Source organism: Ambystoma mexicanum, chromosome 6p (assembly GCF_040938575.1).
Source record: "Ambystoma mexicanum isolate Mex_15411 chromosome 6p, UKY_AmexF1_1, whole genome shotgun sequence".
In the NCBI taxonomy this organism is placed as follows: Eukaryota; Metazoa; Chordata; class Amphibia; order Caudata; family Ambystomatidae; genus Ambystoma; species Ambystoma mexicanum.
In genome coordinates this window covers 1048560104-1048587352 of record NC_090935.1, presented here as the reverse complement: position 1 = coordinate 1048587352, position 27249 = coordinate 1048560104, and the positions used below count along the sequence as shown (strand labels likewise).

The 27249-nt window shown below is 49.7% G+C and overlaps 1 protein-coding gene across 1 annotated transcript; it reads left to right on the top strand.

The window, feature by feature from the left end:
• The first annotated feature begins 11038 nt into the window (after window positions 1-11038).
• GADD45G (growth arrest and DNA damage inducible gamma) lies at window positions 11039-13534 on the top strand. The gene is made up of 4 exons (XM_069625648.1): window positions 11039-11245; window positions 11673-11774; window positions 12217-12430; window positions 12800-13534. Exons 1-4 carry the CDS (start codon window positions 11190-11192, stop codon window positions 12908-12910), a joined length of 483 nt encoding a protein of 160 aa, XP_069481749.1. The 5' UTR covers window positions 11039-11189; the 3' UTR covers window positions 12911-13534.
• Window positions 13535-27249: the final 13715 nt, after the last annotated feature.

The following is a 27249-nucleotide window of genomic DNA, read 5'->3' as shown; positions in this document are numbered from 1 at the left end:
GTATCTATGCTGTGTCGAAATGACTACTGCACTGCAGGAGTACCGGGATGAGTAGCGGCTAAAGCGCCTACTCAGCCAAACACTACTACTAAACCAGCCATGATCCTGATCATCAAGGTGAAACAGACACAGTCAGCAGGTAGACCTCTTTTGGTAATGCGGGCCGAGGGGAGCCTGTACTCTTCAGGAGGGGAATGTGCTGGGACAGAAGTAACCCAAACAACAATAGCATTATTTTATCAAAATAAAAGAATGTCCAACCAGGTTCTATAAAAAACAGGATCTTCAGTTAAAATAACAAAAATACACACAACTAATAAAAATATTACCGGGCCGCCCCTGTAAGGGTAAACACAGAGAAAGCAAAATTTAGAATAAAGGGGCACTCAGAGTTTGTTGACAGGGGTGCTCTGGCAAGTATTTCAGCAGCAAAATCTCAAAATTATTGAATATGTCTTACGAAAGATAGAGAAGATGGTTTAAAATGTCCTAGCATTCATTAAGGTGGATAAGTGTGACAAGGCCACTTCAAATACATTTTAGGTTACTTTATTTAAGGTGTTTCGGCATCAAAACAGGAGTCTGTGCTTTCAGAGCCGATCTGGGTTTGAGTCAGAAAGCAACGTCTATGGGATACAACAAAGTGTGCGATTGGGCAATGATGACGGAATGCGGGATGAAGACACTGGGAAATGGCCTTTGGTGAGGAGCAGGCTCGAATAGCTCAAAAAGGCATAATGGTAACCAGGCACAGGGCGTGGTGATGCACCCCCAGCCATTACAATGGGGGCCCAGCAACGACACCAAATGGGGCCACTAAATAGGGGTTGGTAAGCCTGGACAGAGCACCAGCTCTTCCACTCCCTCAAGTGACCCGCTGACACCACTCCTGGAACTCAGATTCTCCAGCACTGCCGGCCTGCCTACCACTCTGAGCCGTGCCACCACGCTCTACGTCCTGTTTTCATCGCACTCTTGCTTGAGGAAGAGAGACAGCGGGGCAGGTGGGGTCGACCAGGTGGTCCCATTGATGGGACCCTGAGGCCGGCAGTGGTGAGGGCATGGCCTGCGCCCTCTCACTGGGTGACTTTTGGATGGCAGGGGTCCGACAGGGAGGTGACCAAAGCGGGGTTTGGGCCAGGAGGTGGAAGGTGTCGGACAAGAGAAGGGTGTCTCCTGGGATCACCCCCTAACATAGGGTATGACGGGGAGGTCTTCAGCAATGTAGGGGGGACCTCACCCGGGAACAGTGCCCAGAGTTTGTGTTTCCACCTGGGCCGCCTGTCACAAGGAGGAACTACTGTGAATATGATTTAATATGTAACTGTGATGATTATGCATTTTACCTTTTTATTGTCACGTTTATACTTTGGGGTGCTAATTATTTAGAAGTGTTAAACATGTCCATATCTTTCCAAAGAGAGGGTGTCTTCGTTGTTTGTTGCATGAACTCTCTTTAGAAGACGATTAGAACTCATTACGTTGTGGCATCTGGTAGACGTTTTGGACTCCATTCATTATGCTCACTTGATTGATTTTCTTTGTGATGTTGTCACTTCCGGCGAGAGGGTGACGGTTTGGACCTCATTTATTATTTTTATTTGATGTTTTTGTGATTTCGTAACTTTTGGTGATAGGGTTCCCTTTGGTTATTCTTGGGCAGAATTATGGCACACTACAGACAGTGTTATTGGGTTATTTTATGAGTGCATGCATTGTGTATTATTGTGTTATACAAGTTTGTGATGTTTCAATTGAAATTAATAAATATGTTTGTATTGTATCCGCCTTTTGAGACCCCCACCTGTTAGTTGTTCTGAGAACAATAAATAACTCATATTTTGATAGCTATGGTATAGATAGCATCATGTTTGTATAATTAACTCAGAATGTTTTTCTTCACCTAAAAACGTTTTTGTCTACTGACTCCACTGTGCCATGTTGTCGGCAACATCTATAGTGTCTCAGGTCCCTTGGGGTATTAGGTAGGGCACCCCAAAACTTCCAGAGAAGGCAAAGATTAAAGCAGAGTCTCATAAAGAATTATCGCTCTCAGCGGTGAGCAAATTTGAGTAAATATTTCTCAGTACAATTTAAGGGTGTAGAGGTCTTGGTAGAGTAAGTAAAGCGTTTATAGTCCCGCGCAGCAGCGTCATATGCACTAAACCAATCGGAATCGGCACAAATGTTGTCACATAGTTAGGATGGCTGGTGAGAACTATGGGGTCACGGTCTAGCAGTGACAAGAGATCTAAATTAGAATTGACCCGTTCTGTTAAACCCATATGATTGGCTGGACATTAGGTCATGCAGCATTACAAATATAGAATGGATAAGAGGGTTAAAAATGTTCTCAAGTGGGGAAAGATGTTTCCATTCAACTAAAGACTGTAGTTAATTGAGCCTCAATTCATATCTTATTATACTTTTTGGATGGTGTAAAAAAATGCTGCAACAATTTACCTTCCATTCTGAACCAATTGATCCTTACATTGCTAAATTCCAACCAATACAATAGGCATGGGATCATTTTGGCTTTGTAGTATTTAATAAGTGGCCGGATTGAAAAGCGCCCAAATTTACAAAAAATGTTTTCAATAGTGCTGGATAAGATGCTATGGCCAATTTAGCTGCAAATGTTTATCCTGGAAATTGGTGTTTTGTTGGAACACAGAGCCGTGGTTCTTCAAGTGTTTAACTTCATCAAATGTCTCCTCACAAAAAAGTCGCTGTTTTTTGCAGAGAAATGTTTACATTAGACATGGGGGGGACACCCCGCAACCCCTGAATATATTTATTTTTTTAGAAGGGGAGCAGTGGACATCCCTACAACCCGTCCCCATACATAATGCCACCATATGTTATGTTATGTTACTTTGCATTTATATAGCGCCTTACGTACCATTGGTATGGTCTGAAGGCGCTGGTAGGTTGAACACCCGTGGGAACCGAAGTTCAAGTCGGTAGAGAGAGAGGAGAGCGTCAAGGTGCGTGTGAGCACCGGATATGTGTGCAGCTGGTGTGGCACTTGTATGTTAGCTGCTTCTTAGCGGTAGGTGTGGTGGTTGGGAGATCAGGAGTATGTGTTTGTTCTGGCAGGGTGATACCAGACTGATTTTGGCTGCGTTAGGCCTGAGGAGAAGACTTGGGCTGGCGGGTGTGAAGTCAGCTGTGATTAGTTAGGATGATGGGGAGTATGTGGCAGGTGTTGGTATGAGAACAGCTACACCGAATGAGTCATAGTATCGCTGTGTTCTAGTTGAGTGGTGGTCTATAGAAGAGAGTAAGTGTGGTGATGTGATAAGGTGGTTTTCAGTAGGTGCTTGAGATCAAGCGCCTTCATGCTCCTTGCATTCCATGCACTCTAACCGTTCCATGCACTACAACCGATCCATGCACTACAACCGATCCATGCACTACAACCGATCAACCGTTGGTATATTCTTTATATCAAATGTATGGGGGCTGCTGGGGTGTGTTGTTGATGAGAGAGACACCTGCTTCAAACCTCCACATTATTTATATGCATTTAAAACGAATCCAACAAACTATTGCCTAATGCACTGTTGCCATCTCTATTTATTCCATAGGTTGCTGTAAATGTGTCATACTCTTCTAGACGGATACCATGTCCATAATCCTGTTTGGAAAAGCTCCTGTTAGCGCTTACTCCAGAGGGTATTCCTAATTGCACATGAACATGTCCAAATCATTACTATGCTTCATGTGAGAATATAGAATAAGAGGCCATTTTGCAGATGATATCATTTGCACCATATACTCTGTAGATGCCGACTGCAGTTATGATTGTTTTACATAGATGTAAGTAGAGAAAAGTTGTTTAGATTCATGCATTCGAATGGAGTTACCTTTTGAGTAGCTTCCGAGTGCTTATGTCCCAGCATGTCACTTGAAAATATAAATCACAACCAAGGCATTGCATTAAAAAGTCAATTCAGTTATTACAATTGTTATTATCATCACCACTCTACACTATATATCTCATACCAGAGACAGACTGCCCTGCACATCTAGCTACAAGTAAATCACTATTTTAGCTGCCATGTGTACCCTAGCATGAAAACTATTTGCATAAAGAGAAAGGAATGTGATGGGCCCATTTTAAGGAACATAATGTTATTACAGTAAGTTATAGATATTTCTCAATCAGTGTGAACTCATTTGGGATTGTTCAGCTTCTCATTGGGCTCCCATCTGATTTATTTTGGCATTGAGCTGGTATTTTCAAAGGTCCACTCGGTAATGCTAATTATTTATTAATTGGGCATTTGGTAGGCATTTATACAACAAATAAACTGCATTTCAAAGCCCCCACAGGGCAGCGGGGAGGAAACATGGGATAGACAACAATGAATAGACTGGAGGATGAAGACAAACCCAGCAGTCCCCGCGAGAATCCAGAGCGTGCAAGCCCAGAGAGAGGAGAGGGCATAATGTCGCCAGCGGCTTTTCCCGGCAACTTTATGTATTGGGACATTATTACCTGATGCCCATCAAGTGTGTTTTAGAATCTAAAGGGGGGGGGGTAAGTGGGTGACCTTGACGACACTTCCAGGTTAGAGTGACTTTCTGTCAGTAGGCTCCCTGCTAAGGATAGAGCCCTGGAGTTGTTGCCTGAGCACTCCTTGTGCCATTCGACCAATCCTTTGAGAATCCCTGGGCTGTTGTGGAGACTCTGGCCCTCGTAGGCTATTCTGGGGAAAATTGCATATGAAGCACCACCCTTCTGACCCCTTCCCTGAGCTGCAGTTGTCTAGTTATGCTAGCAGGTAGCAGTAGGGGGAAACATTTAGCTTTGGATAAACAGCTCCATTTACTGGACAAGCTGCACTTTCTACGGCACTGAGCAGTCTTAAGGCCAAAGGTCCCAGGACAGCCACATTGTTCAGAAAAGCCAGAATGGGCTAAAACGCAAATCAAAAATGGACTCGGGGGCAAGAGAAAGGGAGAGTTTACTTGTGGAAACGATTCAAAAGCAACAGGCCGGTTTGCATTAAAACCTGTCATAAAACAAAACGAATGTAATGCAAAGGTGGCTCCCAGTCCTAGCCTCTCTGTCAGCAGCAGGATAATTGCAGAATTCAGCAACAGATAAGGTCGGAAATCCGTCAAAAACCCTTGCAAAACGCAGGCGCGATTACATTCAAACATATGGAAACACACATCAATTGGCACCAAAACGGACCACCCCCATAGACTAAACATTTCCTGGCAGCAAGATGAAGTGTGCCCATGGATTGAACAAATGTCCATATACCTTTTTCTTTTAAGGGCTTTCCGGAGAGAGCTAATGAGTGGCAGGGGGTGCGGAGGGGGTGTGGTGCAGGGGGGGGGGGCATTAGGGTGAGCACATGCCGTCTTCTGTATATTTGGTGAGTGGCAAAGAAAAGTATCTTTTCTTGTCACAGTGGACTCCATGACACTTGCAGATTGTGCAGCTCTTAAGTAGTGGGTGCCATGTTGCAGACAGTGCAGAGGGCTACACTGGCGTGGGTATATCTTCTGTTCAGAAAGAAGCTCAGAGGCACACTCATCGGGGTGCATATCTGGAAGTCATTGGAGTTGCACCCCAGGGCACTACCAACTACACCAGTGTTTAAAAACGAACTCAAAGCACACCTATTCACGCAGCCCTTTCAGACTCGCCCAGCGTCTGCCAGAACCCGCTCCAACTAGGGTCAAAGAATGATAAAAAATGGGTGCTGGCATCATTAAAAAGGGCCCCTAATTGCGAACCACAATTCTCACGTTTTAGTAACACACCGAGCAATAGCTCGGAGCAAGTTTTGGGAATAATCTGTGACAAAAATGTTTTTTCTTTTAAAGCAGGTGGAGTAAGCACAGTACTCTTACTCATCAAACTGGCCCACGCCGGTGCACAACACTCGCCTCGCATGGCCTTCGGAACCAGCCATGCTGGCATAGCCCTATAGGCCAGTGCGAGCCTGCCCCCCCCACCCCAACTCCTCGCAATGAAGGGACTGGTTTCCTCCAGACACCCAAACCCATTCGCAGCCTTGACCCCGCTGCTACTTAAAAAGAATACCCACCAACGCACTGCCCCTGCTTGCGCCCTGTCGGCATCGAAGCCATCTATCTAGCCGAGATCCGGGGGAGAAACACCCCTGAGAAGTGACCTTTACACCCCAAGCTAGGACACAGCACCGCTTTAGAAAACAATCCCTAACAACTAGCCTAGAGGGCTTTCTCGTTGCATATTGTTCTAGTGGCTTGTGTGCCACTGGCAAGGCAATACACACACACACACACACACACACAATAAAAGGGTAAAAGCAACTACATACCAATAACATTGCCGGGGACCTGCAGGCATGCCAAGCACGCTCTACTGCAGTGCGTTCTTGTTTACCTGTAAATGTTCTGGTGCTGTCTGTGTTTTTGTTTGGAGGGGGTATCTCGTGTTGGGGACACACACTATACAACAGGCGTGGTGACAAAACATAAGTAACAGGGACTGCTTTTGATCCCTGGTTTTCCCAGTCACATCAGAGACACGTCCAGCTTCAGTGGGAGTATAAGTCTGTTGCTACTGGGAACAATACATTGGTGGAATGAAGACAGGCCTGTTGTGGCAGATTTTGTGAGCAAGAATTCATGAGTATAAATCTGTCTTCTTTGCGTCTCCCCATTGGGCCACGAGATGGCGCCTGTGCTCCCCGTGAATGTACTGTAAACAGGTGGCGGAGAGCATCAAATACATTCACTATCGGGACATCGTGTTTATTTACGCCGAGGTAACCCGCCCTGCAGTGGAAGGCAAATTCCTCAGAAAACAGAACACCCCAGAATGAACTGCGCAGACACCTGACGCATAATCCACAACCCGTTGCACTAGAAACTGTTATGTGTGTGGAACGTTATATGCACAAATTAAGTACATCATTTGTTTGTGCTAATGTTTACATAACTCCCAATGCAGACAATAGGTTCGTGTCCGTCCCTAGCGCGGGTTGCATAAACCCGGTGTATTACAATATGCAGACGGCGTTCAACAAGGACCATCATTTCGCGCAGTTACAGTTTGAGAAGAGAAAGGTGTAATCCTGACCGGATCCACTCAGCCGTCCATTTTCCTCGTGTTGATAAATTAAGTAAAGTGATTTGGGTAAAGACGCACATTTTTGGTTTCATCCACCCACTCCCCTCTGCTCGCAACTAACTATGTACAGTGCCTCCTCTTTTGTATCGCATGTGTCTTATGTCTGTAATAGCGCCACGATGCCCCCGGGAAGATGCGCGCTTTAAAAATGTTAATAAATAAATAAATAAATCCCAGTGCTTTGTTTTTTCCCCCAATGGAAAGCGCTACTTATAAAAACAATTCTTTGTCCATTTATAATAAACTGTATCGCATACGCGCTTAAAAAACGTTAATTGAATGGGGTTTTCAGAAAACCACGGTTTCTGCCCTTCCACTCTCCTCAGCGCTCGCTGTACTTAATTTGCGCTCAGGGTGGGGGCAGGGCGGCGAGCTCTGGCGCAGTGGGTGGTTTCAAGACAAGTGGCCTCGGTGCTGCCTCGGCCTGACGTCTGGAGCGCCGTCCCTCCAGCAGATGGCGCTCGCCGCCGTCGACGGCTGCCGCGAGCTCCTCCCCGGATAAGCTACCCGGAAGCGGCTGCTGGAAAGCGGCGTGCGTCGGCTTCCAAGGGTTTCGGGGCGGGCCTCCTGTGTGAGGAGGCGCCTGCAGTCTTTGTCAGCGCGCTGCCTGCGTTCTGTGCAGGAAGCACACACACCCCTGAAAAGCGGGGCTGTGTTGCGGAATACCGCCGTGGAGGCTCTCATGGGCCCCTGAAAGCGGGGCTGTGTTGCGGAATACCGCCTTGGGTGCTCTCGAGGGCCAGATACGGCTGCGTGCCAGTAGGCATTGCACTAGGTCGACACTCGTATAAAAAAGATAACGATTCCTGATATTGTTTCCTCCAAAACATGCATCCAGTGAATGCATTTAAATTGAAAATGCACGCAGAGTCCTCATTCATATCATGGGGTTCTCTGCTAGGGGGCTATGCGGGAGGCCCCAAAATTGTCCTGGCATGAAGCGTGTAACGGTGACCAGACACTAAAGTTGAGAAACATGACCAGGCACAGGGCATAAGGAGCAGGCATACAGGGATGACAGGGCTCGGGCCTCCCTTCAGGGTGACTGCAATAAAGTGATCATGGGTTTTCCAAACAAAAAGTGGTGTATGTCAAAGTTATTTGAGGGAACAATGTGTGATAAGATGTGATGCATTCCAATGTTTTGGGGGCTTCATTAGGGGTTCGCCCCACTCTGAGACTATGCTCCAAGGTGTGAGACTCATGTCTGGCCTGGGAGCAGGGCTTCTAATGCGTGATACTCGCACACAATGAGTCAGGTGTTAGATACTCGTAGGTCTCGGAAGCAAAGCAGGGACCCAGAGACTGCACTTGATGTGCTTAAAGGTGTGAGCCTGCCACTGAGTGAGGCTGTGCTTGGGGCGCTAGGAGCGGACGTGCAGATAATTCAGGCCTCACTCACTGGGTGTGAGCCTCACACCTCGCAGCGCAATCTCACTCAGGATCAGCCCCGTTATTAAATCAAGTCTGACACCTGGGAAGCGCGAGGTTTCCGTTGATGGAAGCCCTCGAGCTCTCACACTTGTGGACTGTTTGGGAAAGGCAGGGGGATTTTGAGGAGCTACACTAAACAGCGTTGTGCCTAGCTGTGCGCCGGGACAGTTAGTGAGGCTGCTACTGGGCCACGGCCCGGCTCTCCCGGCGACAGATGCGCACAGGTCCTTGAGGCTGCTGCTAAGGGGCACACGTCTTTACACAGCTGCCCAGAGACAGCTGTGGCATCAAAGCACAGGGGCAAGGCACGCGCCTGCGGTGCCAATCACTGCAGAGGAGCATGCCGGCGAAGATCCAGGAAGGCTTACGAAACACAAAAGGAATATTAAGCGCGGGCTGGGGCGGGGGGGCAAGTAAGAGGTTGGGGGGAATAGCAGTGAGCGCTCGCGTGCCTAAAAAGTCACCCCACCCCCTCCAGCAGTGTGCATAGACGTGCGCCGGGCAGAGACCCCCATCTCTGGAACAGATTGCAAGGGGCGGGCCTCCTCCCCTCATGCACCCCACTCTCCCCCCTCCCAACCCCCAAGTGGCAGGTGGACAGTGCTGCTGCCGGGCAGAGAAAGGGTCCATTGTCGGAGAGCTGACACACGCCAGGCACAGCAACCCCCTCCCCGCCTCCACCCGGCCATTGTGCATGCCCTCCATAGAGATGCAAAGCAGTAGCAGCAGCGTGTGCCGGGCGCAGCTCCCCCCGCCCCTCCCGGCACAGGCCGCCTTAGCATCTGGCCAGCAGGGCCCGCAACGCCTCTGCAACTTCTACACGCTCCGCGTTGTTTCGTTCGACTTTTTTCTGCGCAACTTGTTGAGCTTGTGCAAGGCACACACTGTGCTGGGAATAGAAAAAAAGACTTCTTGCGTTCTCCTGTGGGCAGTGCCCGTGCTTTGCCACAGTTCACAAGCTACCCCAAGCCAGCGCGCATCCTATGAGAGGCAGGCGCAATTGGAAGCCCTGCACTTGTGCGTGTTTCTTATGTGTTAATGCATTCTAACGAGGGTTTCAAATGGGACCCCCTTTTCATATTCTTGGCTCATGCCAATCAAATCAAATGCACGCCAAGCCCGCTAAAAATCATCGCACGCTACCAGCCAACAAGTGATGGCACCCAAGCGCTGCCCGTACATGGCCAAAGCATGCGCAGGTGCTTTTTTTAAAGTGGTATGTAAAATATGCACCACAATGGCTGTGTGCCAGGTGGGTCTGCACTGTATGTGTGGGGCAAACCTCCTGCAGATAACGCAACTACAGAAGTTGCCGCTGCATTGTTTCACTGCTGCAGCGCGGCACTGCAGCCCACTTTCCGCCATTAAACGTTGCATGCCTGTAGGGCAGACACCCGCAGGCACAGACACCCAGGTGAGACTGCAGTAACCCACGCAAGACTCCCTGCAGGGGGAACGGAAAACGAAACTCGCGTGTTTTCCTTTCGGGGACATTTCAGGGGAAATTGTGCGAATGTGTGGGAAATTTGTGGGCGGCGCGTGCTTGTGGTGGCCGAGTGAGGTTTTCAGAAAGTAAGGCGCCGCTGCTGGCCCCAGAGCACGGGGATTTCTGCAGGCAGCCGACTAGCACATGATAACTTGAGCAATGGTCCCGTCTCATGACGTTGGCATGTGCCCTTTGGAAGCCGCTGCCACATCCCTGCAGCCTTTTGCTCTCAGCCTTTGCTGTGTTTGTATTTCTCCAAATATGGGCTCTGCAGCCGAACCAATAGAATCTGAGCCTGGCGGTGACTGTGAGGAGACTGATGCGAACATTTAAAGCTATGCGCATTCTGTATTTTATTATGCTCTTTGCAAACAAAGTGACTTGCAGATATGTGCCTAAAAGGTCTTTGGGGTAGACGGTGCACTCTGCTGGTCCTTGCAGTTTTTTTTCTAAACTGTGTCGGTGTCCGTGTTCCTGCAGGAGAGCAGATTTGGGAATGGAATATTTGATGGCTATTTTGAGCGCATGCAATTAGCGCTTTGGGATGGGGCCAGTGCCACGTTAGGGGCTTTAATAGCGTTTGCATTTAAAACCATGAAATAAAGTACTCCTTGAAGGTTTAGACGGGCGCTATGAAAAGGAGACAGCCCCCAGAGCGACCCAGGCGCCTGCCTTTGTGCGCCCCCTCCCCCACTTTGCATGAAATGTGCAGCCTGCCGTCTGCCTGGTAACACTGGGACAAAAGCCGCGGGGCCTCGGGCATTGTCAGCCCCCTTGCCCCCGCTTCACCCCGATCCACCTGCCCACTGCCTCCCCCCACACGTGTCCTTATGGCACGAGCCGACCCGCTGCACATTAGCATCACAATGCCCGGGCAGGCGCGGGCCAATGAGCGGCCGGGCTGCGCGGAAGGCCCCGCCCCTTCGGGGAACTGCCGCGGCAGGGCTATAAAGCAGGGCGCCTTCCCCTCAGCTCCTCACACTTCCCTTTGGATTTGCAACTCGCTGGTCAGACTCGGGACTCGCTCGCGGCACTTGGACTGATATTTGTGCATCATCCCTTTTGCCATAACTTTGCCCGGACTTGTTGGCTCTGTGGATACTTTGTGGATTTTGCTTGCGGATTGACATGACTCTGGAAGAGGTTCACGGACAGGAAAGCATCGTGGAGAGCGCTGCAGAAAGGTAGGCATCCGCCACCCGCTGCAAGGGGCGAGCCAGCGAGGACTGGGTGGGCGCTGGGAACGCAGGCGCCGCGGCGCGGCTTCTGCGGGGACGGAGATTCCTGTGGCACACACTCGCTGTTCTCTGCCGCAGTGTGTGGGGGGACAGGGGCGCGCTCTGCAGGCACAGGGGGTGGTTGTGGTAGTTCCCATGCTGCACGCAGGGAGGCCGCGCGCTGACCAGAGAGGGGCGGGTTAGACGGTTGGGATCCAGCGGGCGTTCTGGAACGGGGCCCGCTCTGAGAAGCGGCGCGCGCCGCTGACCGGCTCCACGCAGCGCGCGCGCTCTCTGCGCTAACTCGCCGGCTCCATGCCGCGCTCTCTGCGCCACGCTCTGCGCTCTCTGCACCGGACTCACCGCCGCCTCCTCTTTGTTTCTTTCTCCTCAGGATGCAGATCGCCGGCAAAGCCCTGCACGAGCTGCTGGTTTCCGCCCACAGGCAGACCTGCCTCACCGTCGGCGTCTACGAGTCCGCCAAAGTAATGAATGTGTAAGTATCAGCTGCCTCTCCCCGTCTGGCCCCCACAACCACCTCGCCCGCTGCCACCTTCCACACAGTACATGTATGCATGCCTTTTATCCCACAGTAGTGGTCATTTAGTGCACTGTCTGTCCTATTGCCTTCATGCACGAGAACTCCTGACTAAAATGCAACATATTTAATTCTGCATGGCTTGGCCCTGACCCTATATTTGCATTGACTTGCCACCGTGCAGCCTCCTTAAGAATCGCATTTGACCCAAGTTCCTCAACCCGCAGCCCCGTTTTCTGCCGGGCCGGTTACTCTGCAACCTTGCATTTTCCCCACTGTATTTACTAAAGCATGCAATCGCCCCCTCCTCACCCCAATTCCCCCCCGCTTTTTTTATTTTCTGCCGTTTTCTTGCACCGGTTCTAATGTATTTCGCTCTTTTTTTCTTTCCTCTCTTTAGTGACCCAGACAATGTCACATTCTGTGTACTGGCGGCTGACGAGGAGGACGAGGGCGACATAGCCCTGCAGATCCACTTCACTCTGATCCAAGCCTTCTGCTGCGAGAACGACATCAATATAGTGCGGCTGAACGACACGCAGAAGCTGGCGGCCATCCTGGGCAGCGCCGACGAGAGCGGCGAGGCCAGGGACCTGCACTGCATCCTGATCACGGTAGGTTCCTGTCCGGCGCTCTCCTCTGCATTGCATGCTATGTGTTCGGGTGCGGACTGGCCTGGGGCTGGGGGTGGTGTGCAATGCCTACAGACATGCAGTGCCACTGTATCGCTTCACCCAGCCCATCCTTTGTTCATGGGTTCCTTTACCAGTACGTGACTGCTATTTGCATGTTATCTCCAAAAGTGGTGTTTTGCTTGATTTCACCCCCTCCAGCCTCCCCACCCCCTGCTGACCATGCTCATGTGAATTCCCCCGCCGTTTTTTTAATATGCCAGTTCGCACCTGCCCTGAAATCTCATGTAGTATCCCCCTCGTGTTTATGGCAACTTGTACTCATGACTCTTGACCTTTTGTATTTTGCAGAATCCTAGTGAGGAGGCATTGAAAGACCCAGCCTTGGAGAAGCTCAGTCTCTTTTGCGAAGAAAGCCGCAATTTCAACGACTGGGTGCCCTCCATCGCCCTGCCTGAGTGAAACGCCCACCCAGGCCCTGGTATCTGAATCTTGTTGCAGTGGCAACGTGCCACCGTGCACCCAAGGAGAACCGTCTGGTTCCTACGTCTGAGGATTGGCTGGTCGAAGTCGAGGAGACTGGCACACGCTGTTGGCTCTTGTGGAGCACAGAGTAACGAGGAGTACAGAGGACTGGCCCGCAGGAGAGTGGCTCCTGCGCCCACGCTGCAGTGGGGGAAGCCTGGCATCGGTTTGGGAACTTGGAAGGAGTACCGTGTATGTTTCCAAGCCCGATGGGACTGGTGCAGTAAGATGGAGAAGCTGAAAAGTGTTCAGTGGGATTGAAAACTGAACCCAAGGCATTGCGGAACGGGCAGAGCTGCTCTGCAAGGATGGACCGAACTTTGCAAAATACTGTGGCGAACAAAGACTTGCTACCATTGCCACACGCAAACCTAACAGACTATCGAGAACTATCTTGCAACATCAGTGTCTATTTTTAAAGACTTTTGTTCTTCCCCTGGTAACATGCAGAGACTTGAGCAATCATTAACATACGAACTTTGGAAAATCAATGAATTGTGAAGATGCACAAGCATATTTGGCACTTATTGTTAATCGATCTAATAAATGTTTTGAAGTCTATTTTCGATTCTTCCACTTACTATTGCTGGTTTGGGGCGTTGTGGGAATGGATGGATTTTATAGCAGCCGTGTCAGTGTGTGTACACGCTGGATGGGTCGTGGATATGGTTACAGTGTTGGATTATTTATAGACCAGAGCCTGCTGTGGTCTTTCTTGTGCATATGCCCTGCCCAATAAGAGGGCGGGCGGGCAGAGCTCAAAGGCAAAAAATGCACTCCAAGGCAGCAGTTACGGGAGGTGGGGGGTGGGGGGGAGAGTTCCATTCAAGCTAACGTGACCCCTCACCCCAATGGAACAGCTGCTTATCGCAACAGCTTGACGGCCTGGGGACTTGCATGCATAATGAGCCTCGCATTGTTGTGCCAGCCTTTGTTTAGTTTGTAAGGCAGAAATGGTGTTTCTTGCAGGAAATCTGGATGCTAAAAGAGTTTGGTTTCTGGGGTGCAAACGGGGATGTGCATGTGTGCATGCAGCCATTAGACTAGGAATGCCCAGCCTGATGTTTTTGATAAACACCTTTTGCTGGTTGTGTGTGCATGGTGTCTGTTCGTGTCACCCCGTGTGGTCACGGTGGCAGCTGCCTTCCCGCAACCCGATCTAAGTATTCAAGCTGCCTGAATAGGGGGTGGCAACAAAAGAACTTTCATGGGGAGTGGGGGTAAAGGGGCTGATTTCTAATGAGTGGAAAGAGACAAAGCAGTCTCTCGATATTTTAACACGGGGGGCTTCAACTCGTTCTGTAACCCACCACACATGGCAACTCAAACATTCTGTATTTCACTTCATCAGTTGGGCACAGAACACCTGGCCCAGCACGTTGAAGGAACAAGGTACACTGAAATGACTTGTGGTCTGCAATGTCACGACCTTGTTGCCCATCTGCTCACCGCCCCCCCAAAACACACGGTGCCCAAAAAGTGAAAAATGGCCTGCAGTGGTTCGACCACTGCCGCACGTTCTCTGACTCCACCGTGGTTTTATATCCAACTACCACCAAATTTACGATCAGGCCTTCATCTGATGCACAGGTGCCATAGCAAACCGAGCCCGTCGTTTCTTGGCATTCTGAAAAAGGTGTCCCACCCATTTGCTGCATGCAGGCCTTGCTAACCAGCCATATGGATCTACACCATACGGTGGGTGGCACACGCGGTGCTTTTACAATACACGTGGACCGTGCTATGTAAGAATGCAAAGCTTTGAAGCACTTCAAGTGTGCGTAAGTGCTTTACAAATAATTACAAAACAACCCTTGCACGTTATCCGGCTCAGTTGTCCCGTGCAATGTATTGAGTTCCTTGGTGATGACACACAACTCTGGGGGCAAAGGCTTATGTTGCAGAGCGCGTGCTTTGCTCACCTGAGCGATGGTTTGGAAGCTGTGGGGTGTCATGCGCGATGAATCAACCGCACGGGTTGTCTATTACATCGAATGATTGCATAGCATGCGCATACCGGAAGGACATGTGCCTTGGCGGAGAGGAAGCACATCACTGGATGGGTATGTCTCTGTGGGCCTTGTTTCATAACCCATTAACATTGTCGCCGCCTTATGCACAGGGAAAGGGAAACGTGCTCGCGCCCGGGGCCCTGCAGACCAGAAACCAGGGCTCGTCTCTTCTTTCACAACTAGAAACTGCTGCTAAGCAAACCCGTGAATGGTTAATCTCCCGGGCAAACAAACACTCCGTTGGCTTCAACCGCTCGCTCGCTTTTCGGCCGTGTTTCCAGGAACTGCTGCTACTTTGCAGCCTTTGTCCCTTCCTTAATCAACGCCTGTTCCTGGAACCGAGCTGCACTTAGGCAGCCTGTCTGCAGAACAAGGGATTCTCTGCGAGTGGGGCTGCAGACCTTAAGAGGGAGGAAGTCCTGGGCTGGAACCTTCGCGGGGGTTACTTTTCTAGGTGAAAGGTAAATCTATTCAGCAGAAGAAACCGCCTGTGTTCTCAGTGCTGCTTTCTGTCAAGACTCCCAAGAAAACTGTACTTCATTTCTCCCAATACCAAGGCGACTGTTTTTACCTTTTCGAGGGCTGCCCTTCGGCAGGGTGCCAAACCACGGCAGACATGTGTCTCTGTGTGCCGGGGAAACGTGGACTTGCTGCTGTCTCCGTTTGAGGCACTGTGTGCCTCATAAAGCGCACTCGGGCCTATTAAACCTTGAAGGGAACATTCTGTCTAAGACATTCGAGGGATTCAGTGCTGAGCGCACTGTGCCTTGGTGACAGTCATAAAACAGGCGCTTGCACTGTTAATAACTCGGCACTGAATGTCATGTGTTTCGCAAGGGTCCTCTTTCTAAGAATAAGACACGGCTCATGGAAAGGTTCACCCCGAGCATCAACCTTTAAAAAGCAGATTCGCGCGCACACACACGCATTGAACAGGAGGTCAACGCAGCTCCCGAGTATCAGCCATTACGCAGGGGCTGGTGCAAAACATACTATAAGTCGAACTACGGCATGAAGTTCAAACTGCAACCGTTTGTCTATTATGTAGGTTCCCAAATATGTTTGGAATATCTTTAAGATGTGTCCTAATACACAAAGAATGGCAAATAGGTATACTTGTATGGCACCCGTTGGCCTGTGCAGTGGATAGTCGATGTTGGTGTAAAGCTAACCATGCTTTTCTAGGATACAAGCCAGAGCGAAGTAGCTTCCAGCAAGTTCCATCCCTTATACAAGCTCCTTGCAGTGGTTACACAAGCTGTAAAAGGACAGGGATGTGTCTCCAACATCTGTTGTGTGATATCCATGCACAACATCTGAAGTCTTTTTGCAGCACTATGAATTGAACTGCAAATTAGAGACAAAGCGAATATGGCCAGCCTTAAGCACTGTGCAACATATTGTCGGTCGGAACAATTGAAATGGTCATGGTACCGTTGGTGGCCCACCTTTAATGCACTTTCCACGTCTTGATGTGTCCTGTGCATTCCTTTACTCCCTCTAGACATCACCCTGTACAAAGGATCTCTCCAGCCGTCCAGCAGCTGAAGACAATCTTCCATCTCCAACAACTATGCTGGCCCAAGACAGTATCCTACTCTTTCTAATGGCCATTCTGCGCCTCTCCTAACTACTGCAGTTGCCTCTGCTAAATCCCCCTACTACACTGACCTATCCTCTCTCTGCTCTCACCCTACATACTCTCTATGACCCTACAGGCCTTGCTTACCCTCGCAAAAATAATACCCCAGATCCCCCTATCTGTGCAGTTGATTTTACTCTCTAATTCTTCAAGATCACAAAAATACATGGCGCTCGCTCCCTCCTTCCTTCACTACACCTCCACCCAACCTTAACCCTCTTTGCACTACCTGACTTCCTCCCACTTCCCCACTGAGCTCCTACCCATTCTCAAATCAGCAAACACATCCTGTCCTCCCACTGACCCATTTCCATCGCAAATAATTAAAGACTTTGCACCTATGACCTCCTCTCTCTCTTCCCTTTTCAAGCTCCCTCCACAGGCATCTTCCCCACCTGCAATAAAGAAATCACTGCCATCACCGTGATTAAGTGACCCACTGTGATCTTAACAGTTCCTGTTTTTACAGACACCTCTACCGCTTGCTCAAACATCCAAAAAATCTTCTAAAAGAGGCGTTTTCACTGCTTTGTTAGTTTCCTTGGGCACCACTCACCCTTTGAACTCTGCAATTCGGCTTTCAGAGCATATAATTCACTGAAACTGCTCCCACCCACATCTCCAGCTTCATAGCCACTGCCCACCATTCTCACTTCTCCTCCATACTCACCCTGCCTGATCGCTCTGCAGCCTTCGATGGATGTATGTCTTCCCTTTGCCAGCATTCACTTCGCCAACACTGAACTTTGTCACATATACTTCTCCAGACATCTACTTTGTCATTGCACAGAGAGGGCCCTTGCACCCTCCTTCATTTCTACCCCATATTCTTCCCAGCACTACGCCTTGACCCCAAGTTTAACGCTATCCCAAATCATACCAATTTCCTTCATCACAACGTGAAAATGCAGACAAAGTCAAGTCTTGACAAAGTAAATGTCTGGCAAAGAGAATGTTTGACAAGTGGATGTGGCGAAGTAAAGGGGGGTTCCACCTTTGACACGGATGACCATTCCTCCTGCGTTCTGAGCCTCTCCTCTCTGGGCTTCCAGGACACTGCATGGGACTGTGTGCCCTTCTACCTGTTCTGACCACTCCATCTCTTTCTCATGGAACTCCAATGTCTCCTCTCCTGCATCTTTGCTAGTAGGAGTCCCCCAATGGTCTGACCTGGGTCCACTCCTGGTCATCCTCTACACCCCCCTCCCTGGACAATCTCATTTCTGCTGTCACCTCTTTGCACGTGAAACCCACATATTTTTCTCCTTTCCCTCATTTCCCCAGCCCTCGCGGAATGCTTCACCAGCTGTTTTTTCACCATTTGTCACTGGGTGGTATTACCCTGCCTGATGTTAAACGTGTCCAAAACAGATGTTCTCTTTCTCCCCGGCCTCTAATGCCGACTCCACTTTCCTTCCATCCTAACCTACTCATTCCCTCCCTCAAGGTTGCAACCTTGGGGTCCTCTTTGATAGCGACCTCAGACTTCAACCGTTCATCATTGCAACTGCCGCCGGTGCCAGGGTTGGCCTCGAAATAGAACCTGGATCTCACCTTTCACTCTACAAAAACCCTCATCTCAACCCATGTGCTCAGTACATTTGGCTAACTTTCAAGCATACTACTTGGCCTGCCATCACAACTTTGATTTAAGAACCCTCTACAATCTGCCCAGCTCCTCCCCACCTCTTCACGCCAACACAACACTGGATGTCTATCCCTGCAAAGAACTCTATAAATCTATTCATGCTCATTCTCAACCAGACTGACTTCTTTTCACTATTCTCTCCCTCAAAATCTCTGATCCTCCTCTCTCATGTACCTCTCTGTCCCGCTCCACACCTCCTGTTCCTTCTCTCACTCCTCTCTATTCATCCCTTTCTCTGGAATTCCCTCTTCCAAACATCAAAGACAACCCAACAGAATTACTCTTACAGGCAAGACTCAAGAACCAAGTATTAACCACGGAACGGCCACCCTCTAATCTTTAGAGGTTGGCCGTTCCGTGGTTAACCCAATACTGACCCCCTGACACTGATCCATCCCCTTCCTGTCTGCTGAGACTATCGCATGGTCATGTTAAGAATATAAATATGTATATACAAAGCCTATAATGGCACTAGGCCTTTTGTCTAGTCAATTTACGACTGTCTCATGTCTCTGTCCCCAGACCATGCCCCTAACCTCACGCTACCCCTTTACCAACCGGTTCACTCTCAATCAGACTTCTCTGCTATTAGAGGGACTGTGGGCCTCATTAGGATGCAGGCGGCCACGTAACGGAACGGTGCCGTTATGGGACCGGCACCGTTCATTATGGGCTGCCCTATTACGAGGACTGCTGCGGGACCCGCTAAGGAGCGCCTGGTCAGACCAGGCGTCCTTAGCGGGTCCCACTAGCAGTCCAGGATGCTAACAACGGGCCCGTCATTAACGGGCCCGTTATTAGCATCTTCCCCGTTCCCATTGAGCCCTGTAGGGGCTCAAATGGGAATGTGGATGTACTGGGTCCGGGTCCCGCAAAAGGGATTTACCGGGCCCTCCAAGGTCGGAATGGCCCGGCAAGTCCCCTTTTGCAGGACCCGGACCTGAAACCTGGTATGGAGGTAGCCATGCCGCTTTCAGTGGCATGGCTACCTCCATACTCGTAATGAGGCCCTGTGTCTGTTATCTGTATCAAATGCTATGTATGTCATTTCTTCTCTGAATCTCAAAACCAAAAGAGTGGGGATCACCTTCTTCATGGGCATCTGGGGATGAACAAATTAACCAAAAACAGAAAGGATGCCTCTCGGACCCTCTATAGAGTCTAAATAATTCTAAGAGGAAGGACCATAGGCCACATTAGGAAAAGCTAAGAGCGAAAGAAGTCAGTGTGGGCTATTCATGTATCCACATTGTTTGTTATCAAATTCTTTATTTAATTGATACTCATTTTCTTTAAAATCAGACATACAAACTTATTACAAATGTAAATGTTACAACATTAGTCCTCACTCTCCAATAAAAATTATACATATATCAAAATGGATCATCAAATACTTAGCTCTGCATGAGATAAAGCCTTAGTCAGTGCAAAACGTGCGTTTGCAAAAGTGGAATCAGTGAAAACAATACCATAGATCTATGAGCTCATGAGTGATATTGCTAGAACCAGCTTATTTTTACAAATGTTAAAACATGTCACCCGAAAAAATACCATACAAGTAATGGCCACCCCTGTCACCCCTGATGCCCTTTTTTACTCCTGTGATTTTAAGAAATGAGTGCCACCTTATTCTCAAAGAGGACCTGTACATTTTTGGGGTGCTGTGCAGTAGCACACATGGTGTACTGGATAGCCCCCTTGCATACAATAATATTAGAAGGGCACTCACAGGCTTTTAGCACCTTCATGGGTGCTGGGGTGAAAATAATCACTTCTATCTCTGCTCAGGGGATAGAAATACAAGTCAGACAGCAGCAGTTCATACCGTACACAGCCAGATGCCCTTTGTGATTGTGGTTAACCCGTTTTCCATGTAACTCCCCCTAGATGCTGAGTGGAAGGCATTATGGTGCTACACCTGTATAGGAGAGTGGCTGTCATTATCACTTGTGGTTTTCCGCCTGATTTCTTGTGTATGCCTGAAACACCAAGATGAGTGAATGGCCTACCCCCGTTTGCACTACTGACAGGACCCCCAAGAAACCCTTGGGAAAGACACAGTAGCCCTTGTTACGAGGATGCCGGTTCAGGAAAAAGTGCCGGTAACAAAGGTTACCAGCACGTCTTTTGGACTGGCATACTTGAGTCTGCCAGTAGGGGCAGTAAACTACTGGCATGTCTGACCTGCCTTTAATTTAGCCGCTACCGGCAGAAAAATCTCTGATGCATCGGCAACATTAGGAACAGTGCTGGTGCTTCAGTGTTCCCGTCCACGGGAATGGGAAGTTACCGTTCCTCTACCGCCCTTAGGAACAGTGCTGGTGCTTCAGTGTTCCCGTCCACGGGAATGGGAAGTTACCGTTCCTCTACCGCCCTTAGGAACAGTGCTGGTGCTTCAGTGTTCTCGTCCATGGTAATGGGAAGTTACCGTTCCTCTACCGCCCTTAGGAACAGTGCTGGTGCTTCAGTGTTCCCGTCCACGGGAATGGGAAGTTACCGTTCCTCTACCGCCCTTAGGAACAGTGCTGGTGCTTCAGTGTTCCCGTCCACGGGAATGGGAAGTTACCGTTCCTCTACCGCCCTTAGGAACAGTGCTGGTGCTTCAGTGTTCCCGTCCACGGGAATGGGAAGTTACCGTTCCTCTACCGCCCTTAGGAACAGTGCTGGTGCTTCAGTGTTCTCGTCCATGGTAATGGGAAGTTACCGTTCCTCTACCGCCCTTAGGAACAGTGCTGGTGCTTCAGTGTTCCCGTCCACGGGAATGGGAAGTTACCGTTCCTCTACCGCCCTTAGGAACAGTGCTGGTGCTTCAGTGTTCCCGTCCACGGGAATGGGAAGTTACCGTTCCTCTACCGCCCTTAGGAACAGTGCTGGTGCTTCAGTGTTCTCGTCCATGGTAATGGGAAGTTACCGTTCCTCTACCGCCCTTAGGAACAGTGCTGGTGCTTCAGTGTTCCCGTCCACGGGAATGGGAAGTTACCGTTCCTCTACCGCCCTTAGGAACAGTGCTGGTGCTTCAGTGTTCCCGTCCACGGGAATGGGAAGTTACCGTTCCTCTACCGCCCTTAGGAACAGTGCTGGTGCTTCAGTGTTCCCGTCCACGGGAATGGGAAGTTACCGTTCCTCTACCGCCCTTAGGAACAGTGCTGGTGCTTCAGTGTTCCCGTCCACGGGAATGGGAAGTTACCGTTCCTCTACCGCCCTTAGGAACAGTGCTGGTGCTTCAGTGTTCCCGTCCACGGGAATGGGAAGTTACCGTTCCTCTACCGCCTGTAAAATCCCAGTATTACTGGGATATCAGGTGGTGGAAACGGTAAGCCGAGGTTGCCTGTAGCCCTCCTAACCTTGAAAGGAGGGCCAGTGACTTTGTAGCCCTCAAATACATACACACAGATTGGTGGTTCAGAATCCTGTCTTATTTTTTCTTATGTCAAAACCAGAAACAAGAAATGGGGAGAGCATAACTATGACACAAATACATGTCGGTTCCCTTGCGATTACAGCAGCACTTTACAAATCACACCTCCCCTTTTCACTTCCATCACCAATGCAGACTCTACAGCCCTACCAGCCATGCCTACAGCTCACACAGTTCCTTCCACAGCCTGTAAACACGGGAGGCGGTTTAAATACAGTGTTCATAGTGCAGGGGAGACAGCCTTGCTCAACCCAGTGATAGAAAAAAAAACATTTGTAAGAAAAAGAAAAAGGGCAAAGTCTGTTCCTTAAACTATGTGGGCTAACGGCCGCTTCATGCATAGGTAATGACCGTATGGCATTATTAACACAAAACCAAAAAAAACATATGCTGACACTTTTAAACTGCTCAGTCCATCTTAGGAACGGATCTTATCTGCCTCTGCTGATTTACAATGGGACGCGGGTCTCTCTGACCCACAGGGTTTCAGAAGCTAGGTGTCCTGAAGGGACCAACCACTTCAAGTGGCCACTTGGAGAGCTCCGCTCGCAACAGAAGCGAGGGATGCTGCACGGCCTGGCTTTTCTTATCTTCAAGGTGTGCAGAGATGCTCAGCACTGCAACTCTGCGGTTCGCGTGCCAACATGGAGAGCATCTTCGTTATGGGCGCCAGTCTCTTGGTGCAAGGGAAAACCCACGGTTGGTTTCACCGTTGAATCCCCAGCAGGACCAACAATGCAGCAACAGGGCGTTGAAGAGTTAGACGTCTTATTAGTAACTGGCGGAGGGCGTGTGGTGCACCCTCCCAGTCAATCAGGAGACTCAGAATGTGGTCTTTAACACATGGTAAACATCCAAACCTGGTCACACACATGCACACCCACTCTCACAGCACTCACAATGCATACACAGTCACATCTGTGCATCACTCACCTGCTCTCTCACATCCAAACCCCTACTCTCAGACACAAAAACACACGTTCAATTGTAAATCACTTACTATCATGAGCAAGCAATCGTCTCTTGTTGGCTCCCAATGTCACATAACTGATCCCAACATGAGAGGCACCATGATTGCAGGGGTCCAGCCACTCCCATCACATAAACACAGTACAATGAAGCAATGCCTGCCAGAGAAGTAGGCTGTGGTGGGCCTTCTTCCATACAAGGGCATCACCCTTGTATGAGTGGTGGCTTAAATGAACTAGGGCTCCATAGCCGGCCTTAGGGGGGGCGAGCCGGGCGACCACCCGGGTGCCACGCCCCCCAGGGCACCACTATCCCCCGCCACGCCATTTCAGGGGAGTCTTTCAACGGCACCCCCGAGCTGGCGTTGTGGGAGAAGGCACATCAGGAGGCCTTTTGCTGTAAAATGTGCCCACGGCGGCGGGTGCATTTAAATGCGCCCCTCTGCCGCTGGCACTTTTCATAAGAAAAGGTTCCATTAGCTCCACACCACGCCAGCTCAGGGGAGTCTTTCAAGGGCTCCCCCGAGCTAGCGTAGTGGCAGGCGCCTCATTGTCATTGAATGAACCCGTGGCGGCGGGCCCATTCAATGACAATGGGGTGCCAACGCGCTCTATTTAACCTCCTCGCCTAAGCAAGGAGGTTACAAAATAAAAAATAAATTTTAAAAAGTGGCCCATCCTTGCCCCGCACCCTTCCGCCCCGCCCCCTGTTAACCAGGGGCGCACGGTGGGCGAGGAGGGGCCACTTTTAAAAAATTATTATTTTTTTTTAGCTCCTCGCTTAGGCAAGGAGGTTAAACAGAGCGCGTTAGCGCCCCATTGTCATTGAATGGGCCCGCCGCCACGGGTTCATTCAATGACAATGAGGCGCCTGCCACTACGCCAGCTCGGGGGAGCCCTTGAAAGACTCCAATTCGCCCAGGGCGCTGCACCAAGCCCCGACAGCACCCTAATGGATCAGCTTCCAATGTGCATCAGCAATTTTTACTGTTTGAACTCTCCTATTTACCTGGACACAAATCCAGACTAGCAAAACAAGAAAACTTCCCTTTCTGGAGAGCAGCATGTGACATCTAGCATTGAAATCATGGCAACATGGTCATGTGCTTTATACAAAGGACCACAGGGTGAACTAACATTTTCTAAAAAATGTTTTATTTTGTGGGATTTGTTTAGAATATCTCTGCAATTTGCGCAACCCTCATCGGCTAGCACGGTTGCCGATTTCCTGGGACATGTTTCATCATCATATAAAAGAAGGGGTGTAAGGAGGAAACAGGCCAAAGGTGTTAACATGCAAATATTTAATTAAATAATGACATTTACTTCTCACCAACCCACAATTCGTATGAGGTCTGAAAGTATTCAGAAAAGCTGAAATGGACAAATTACTGAGTGTGCCAATTTGTGACCGTGTGTTCATTGTGCAGTTTTTTTGTTTGACATTTTTTATTAGAACAATGACAAATACAAGGCATAGAAAACATACAAGATTGTTTTAAACCTTATTGTGCAGTCTTACAATCTAAAAGCTATAATTAAGTCTGATTAAGACCTTGTATATTAATGGAATTGGTCCAGGAAAAATACAAACAATTTTAAAGATAGGACATAGCTAGACAGAGGATGACAGAAATATAGAGAAGGATAAACAAACACCTACAGAAGGTAGGGAAGATGAGCAGGAGAAATATAGATACATTTGTACATTACTATTAATTAGAGATTACATTGGATACAAATGTAATAAACAGTTACCATTCCAGTTCATTTTTAAGCAACATATAAGAGGAGGAGGCATTACATCTTTCCAACCTGTGAATATTACATGTGGAGTTCCACCATTGTTTATAATGCATGCGATTAAGACTTTTCCAATTGGATGTTATGGTTTGAATGGACATTTAGGACAAGAAGATGAAATACATAACATGCATTTTTTCCCCAATACATTTTATAGCTGTGCACTGCATCATAAACAACATTAAGGGGCCGATTCATGGAACAAACGTGCGCCGAAAATCCATGCGCAAGCAGGCTCAAGGTAGCGCAAGCGCGAGAAAAGCAGCGCACGCGCACGTGTGCGATTCAAGGAAGACGCTGCGCGTGTTTCCCGCTGTCCGTGCGCCCAATCCAGCCATGGCACACACAGGCATTCACGGCGTGCGCTATGCGTACAGCAAAAGCGCACATAGCGCGGCGCACACAACCAAAGTGGGCGGCACAGTGGGCGTAACACGCGGAATGGGGAATAACGCGTGAAAAAGAAGGCATAACTGGGGAAGTACTGCAGGGAACTACACGGAACGCCCACACGCGCGCGAACAACCCGTATTCATGGATCCGAATACGGGAAACCCGCGCACGGCAAAAGATGCACACAGGCGTCAACGCGTCCGCCACACGAAGGCAGGCGGAAGCGTCCCCGCGCACAGTATAAAAGTGTGCGCAAACAACAAACACGTATATACAGCTACGATGAATGCCCCATTTGTCACAGCACTGATCGTGGGACACCGCAGGAGGAGGAGAATAGCCAGGGCACGCATTTTCGCACCACGGACAAGCCTTTTTGGGATGCCTGACGACCAGGTCTATGGCAGGTATAGGTTTCCACCCCACATCATCCTAGACCTGGTCAGGGAGTGGGAAGATGACCCTACATCCCCCACCCTTTGCTCCCAAGCATTGAGCCCCTTGGAGAAGCTGCTCAATGTCCTGCATTTTTTGGCCACTGGGTCATTTCAGCGGACTACTGCCATAGTGGGGGGGGGTCTCACAGGCCACGCAGTCACGCTGCCTACACCAGGTACTGGCAATCATGACAGCGCGCCCCTCAGTCCGCAGGCACATATACATGCCCAGAACACCCGCTGAAAGGCAGGCCGTTGTCCTGGATTTTTTCAGGGTGGCACACTTCCCCAAAGTGCTCGGTGCCATAGATTGCACCCATGTGGCCCTACGTCCACCTAGGGCCACTGAGCACATCTACCGAAACAGCAAGCACTGGCATTCCATCAATGTACAGGTGGTATGCGATGCAAAGGGAATCATCACCTAGGTCTATGCAAACTACCCTGGCTGCACCCATGACAGTTTCATATACAGAATGTCCGCCCTGAGCCGGGCCCTGGAAGCTGGGCAGCATGGCGACACATGGCTCCTAGGTGAGTACAAATGCCCTTGCACATGCATGCATGTCACACACACACACACACAAATAAACAAACCACAATAATCACAACCATTTACACCTCCCCAGGGGACAGTGCCTACCCTCTGAGCAACCACATGATGACGCCAATCCGGAACCCCACCACACCACCCCGGGTAAGATACAACGCCGCCCCTATTGCAACCATGGCCATAGTGGAGCGCACATTCGGAGTGCTCAAGTCACGTTTCCGCTCCCTTGACCGCTCTGGCGGGCAGCTACTCTATGCACCACCAGTAGTGTGCAGGATCATTGTGGCAGCATGTGTCCTGCACAATGTTGCAACACGGCAGGGCGTCCCGGTGGACATGGTGGTGCCCCCACATCCCCAACCACAGGCACAGGCGCTGCCCATGGGAGGGGACAGGGCACGTGGCGAGGAAGCCCGGACCCAGCTTGTGGCCACATTTTTCACCTAAACTCCCACCCCTGCGGAGTGCACACAGGCCTGGCACATACCAGGTGACAATCGATGATGACAAAGAGACAGTCAACTGTCACAACCCTACCACCCTGAGATAGTTGCCATGGAAGTGCCACATCGTCTGCATCCCTAGCTACTTAAACACAAGCTCTCCTGTGTGACCAAAAGGCACACAAATGACATGACATGATATGGCCTATACACAAGTATTTCAAGGTGCGATGAGGCAGGGAGGGGGGAACAAGGGAAGACAGACAACGGTACTACTAGGCCAGGTGTCATTGAGGTTGTGCAAGTGCAGGAGTAGGGGGAAGGGAAAAGTGCAAGGGGAAGGGGGGGGAGTGCAGTACAGGGGAAGTAGACCAAAAAACAAATACATAGGCCAGCTGGTGGCAACTGCAAAGGTAAGTGCAGACAAGTGCTGGGAAGGGGGGGCTGTAGGGATAGAGAGACAGTACCGCAGTGCAGGGGTTGCCAGGGAGGCAGTGCAAGCGGAGAGTGGCTGGGCCAGGGACCGAGGTCGGTGAGAGTGGCCCAGTTGCAGATCTAGTGCAGTTCCAGTGAAGATTTTTGCAAGGGAGAGGCAGAGAGAAAGCAGAAGCAAAGAGGAAGGTCTTGAGGTGCTTCCCGAACCGGAGATGGTTCCCATCAAGTTCCAGTGAGGCAGGAAGGCTGTTCCAGAGGTAGAGCCCTGCCACAGAGAGAGATCTACCCCCAGCTAGTTGCTCTGAGAAGCGGATGACCCTGACATGCAAGGTGTGCATCACACACACCTGCAAAACAGGCCATGGCCATCACTGTTATGTCACTCAAACCCTCCCAAACCACAACATGACATGGCAAGCAATACCCATACACCAACACAGTAACAATAAGGTACACATTGCCATGTCCAAAATGTACAGTGGCATCAGACAATGATGCCTGACCTGGAATCAGATGAAATGACA

Bases quoted from the DNA above. Each gene is read 5' to 3' on its own strand.
- GADD45G (XM_069625648.1), top strand. From the start codon at position 11,190: ATGACTCTGGAAGAGGTTCACGGACAGGAAAGCATCGTGGAGAGCGCT. The intron at 11,246-11,672 runs GTAGGCATCCGC...CTTTCTCCTCAG, and splicing joins GTGGAGAGCGCTGCAGAAAG to GATGCAGATCGCCGGCAAAG. The intron at 12,431-12,799 runs GTAGGTTCCTGT...TGTATTTTGCAG, and splicing joins TGCACTGCATCCTGATCACG to AATCCTAGTGAGGAGGCATT.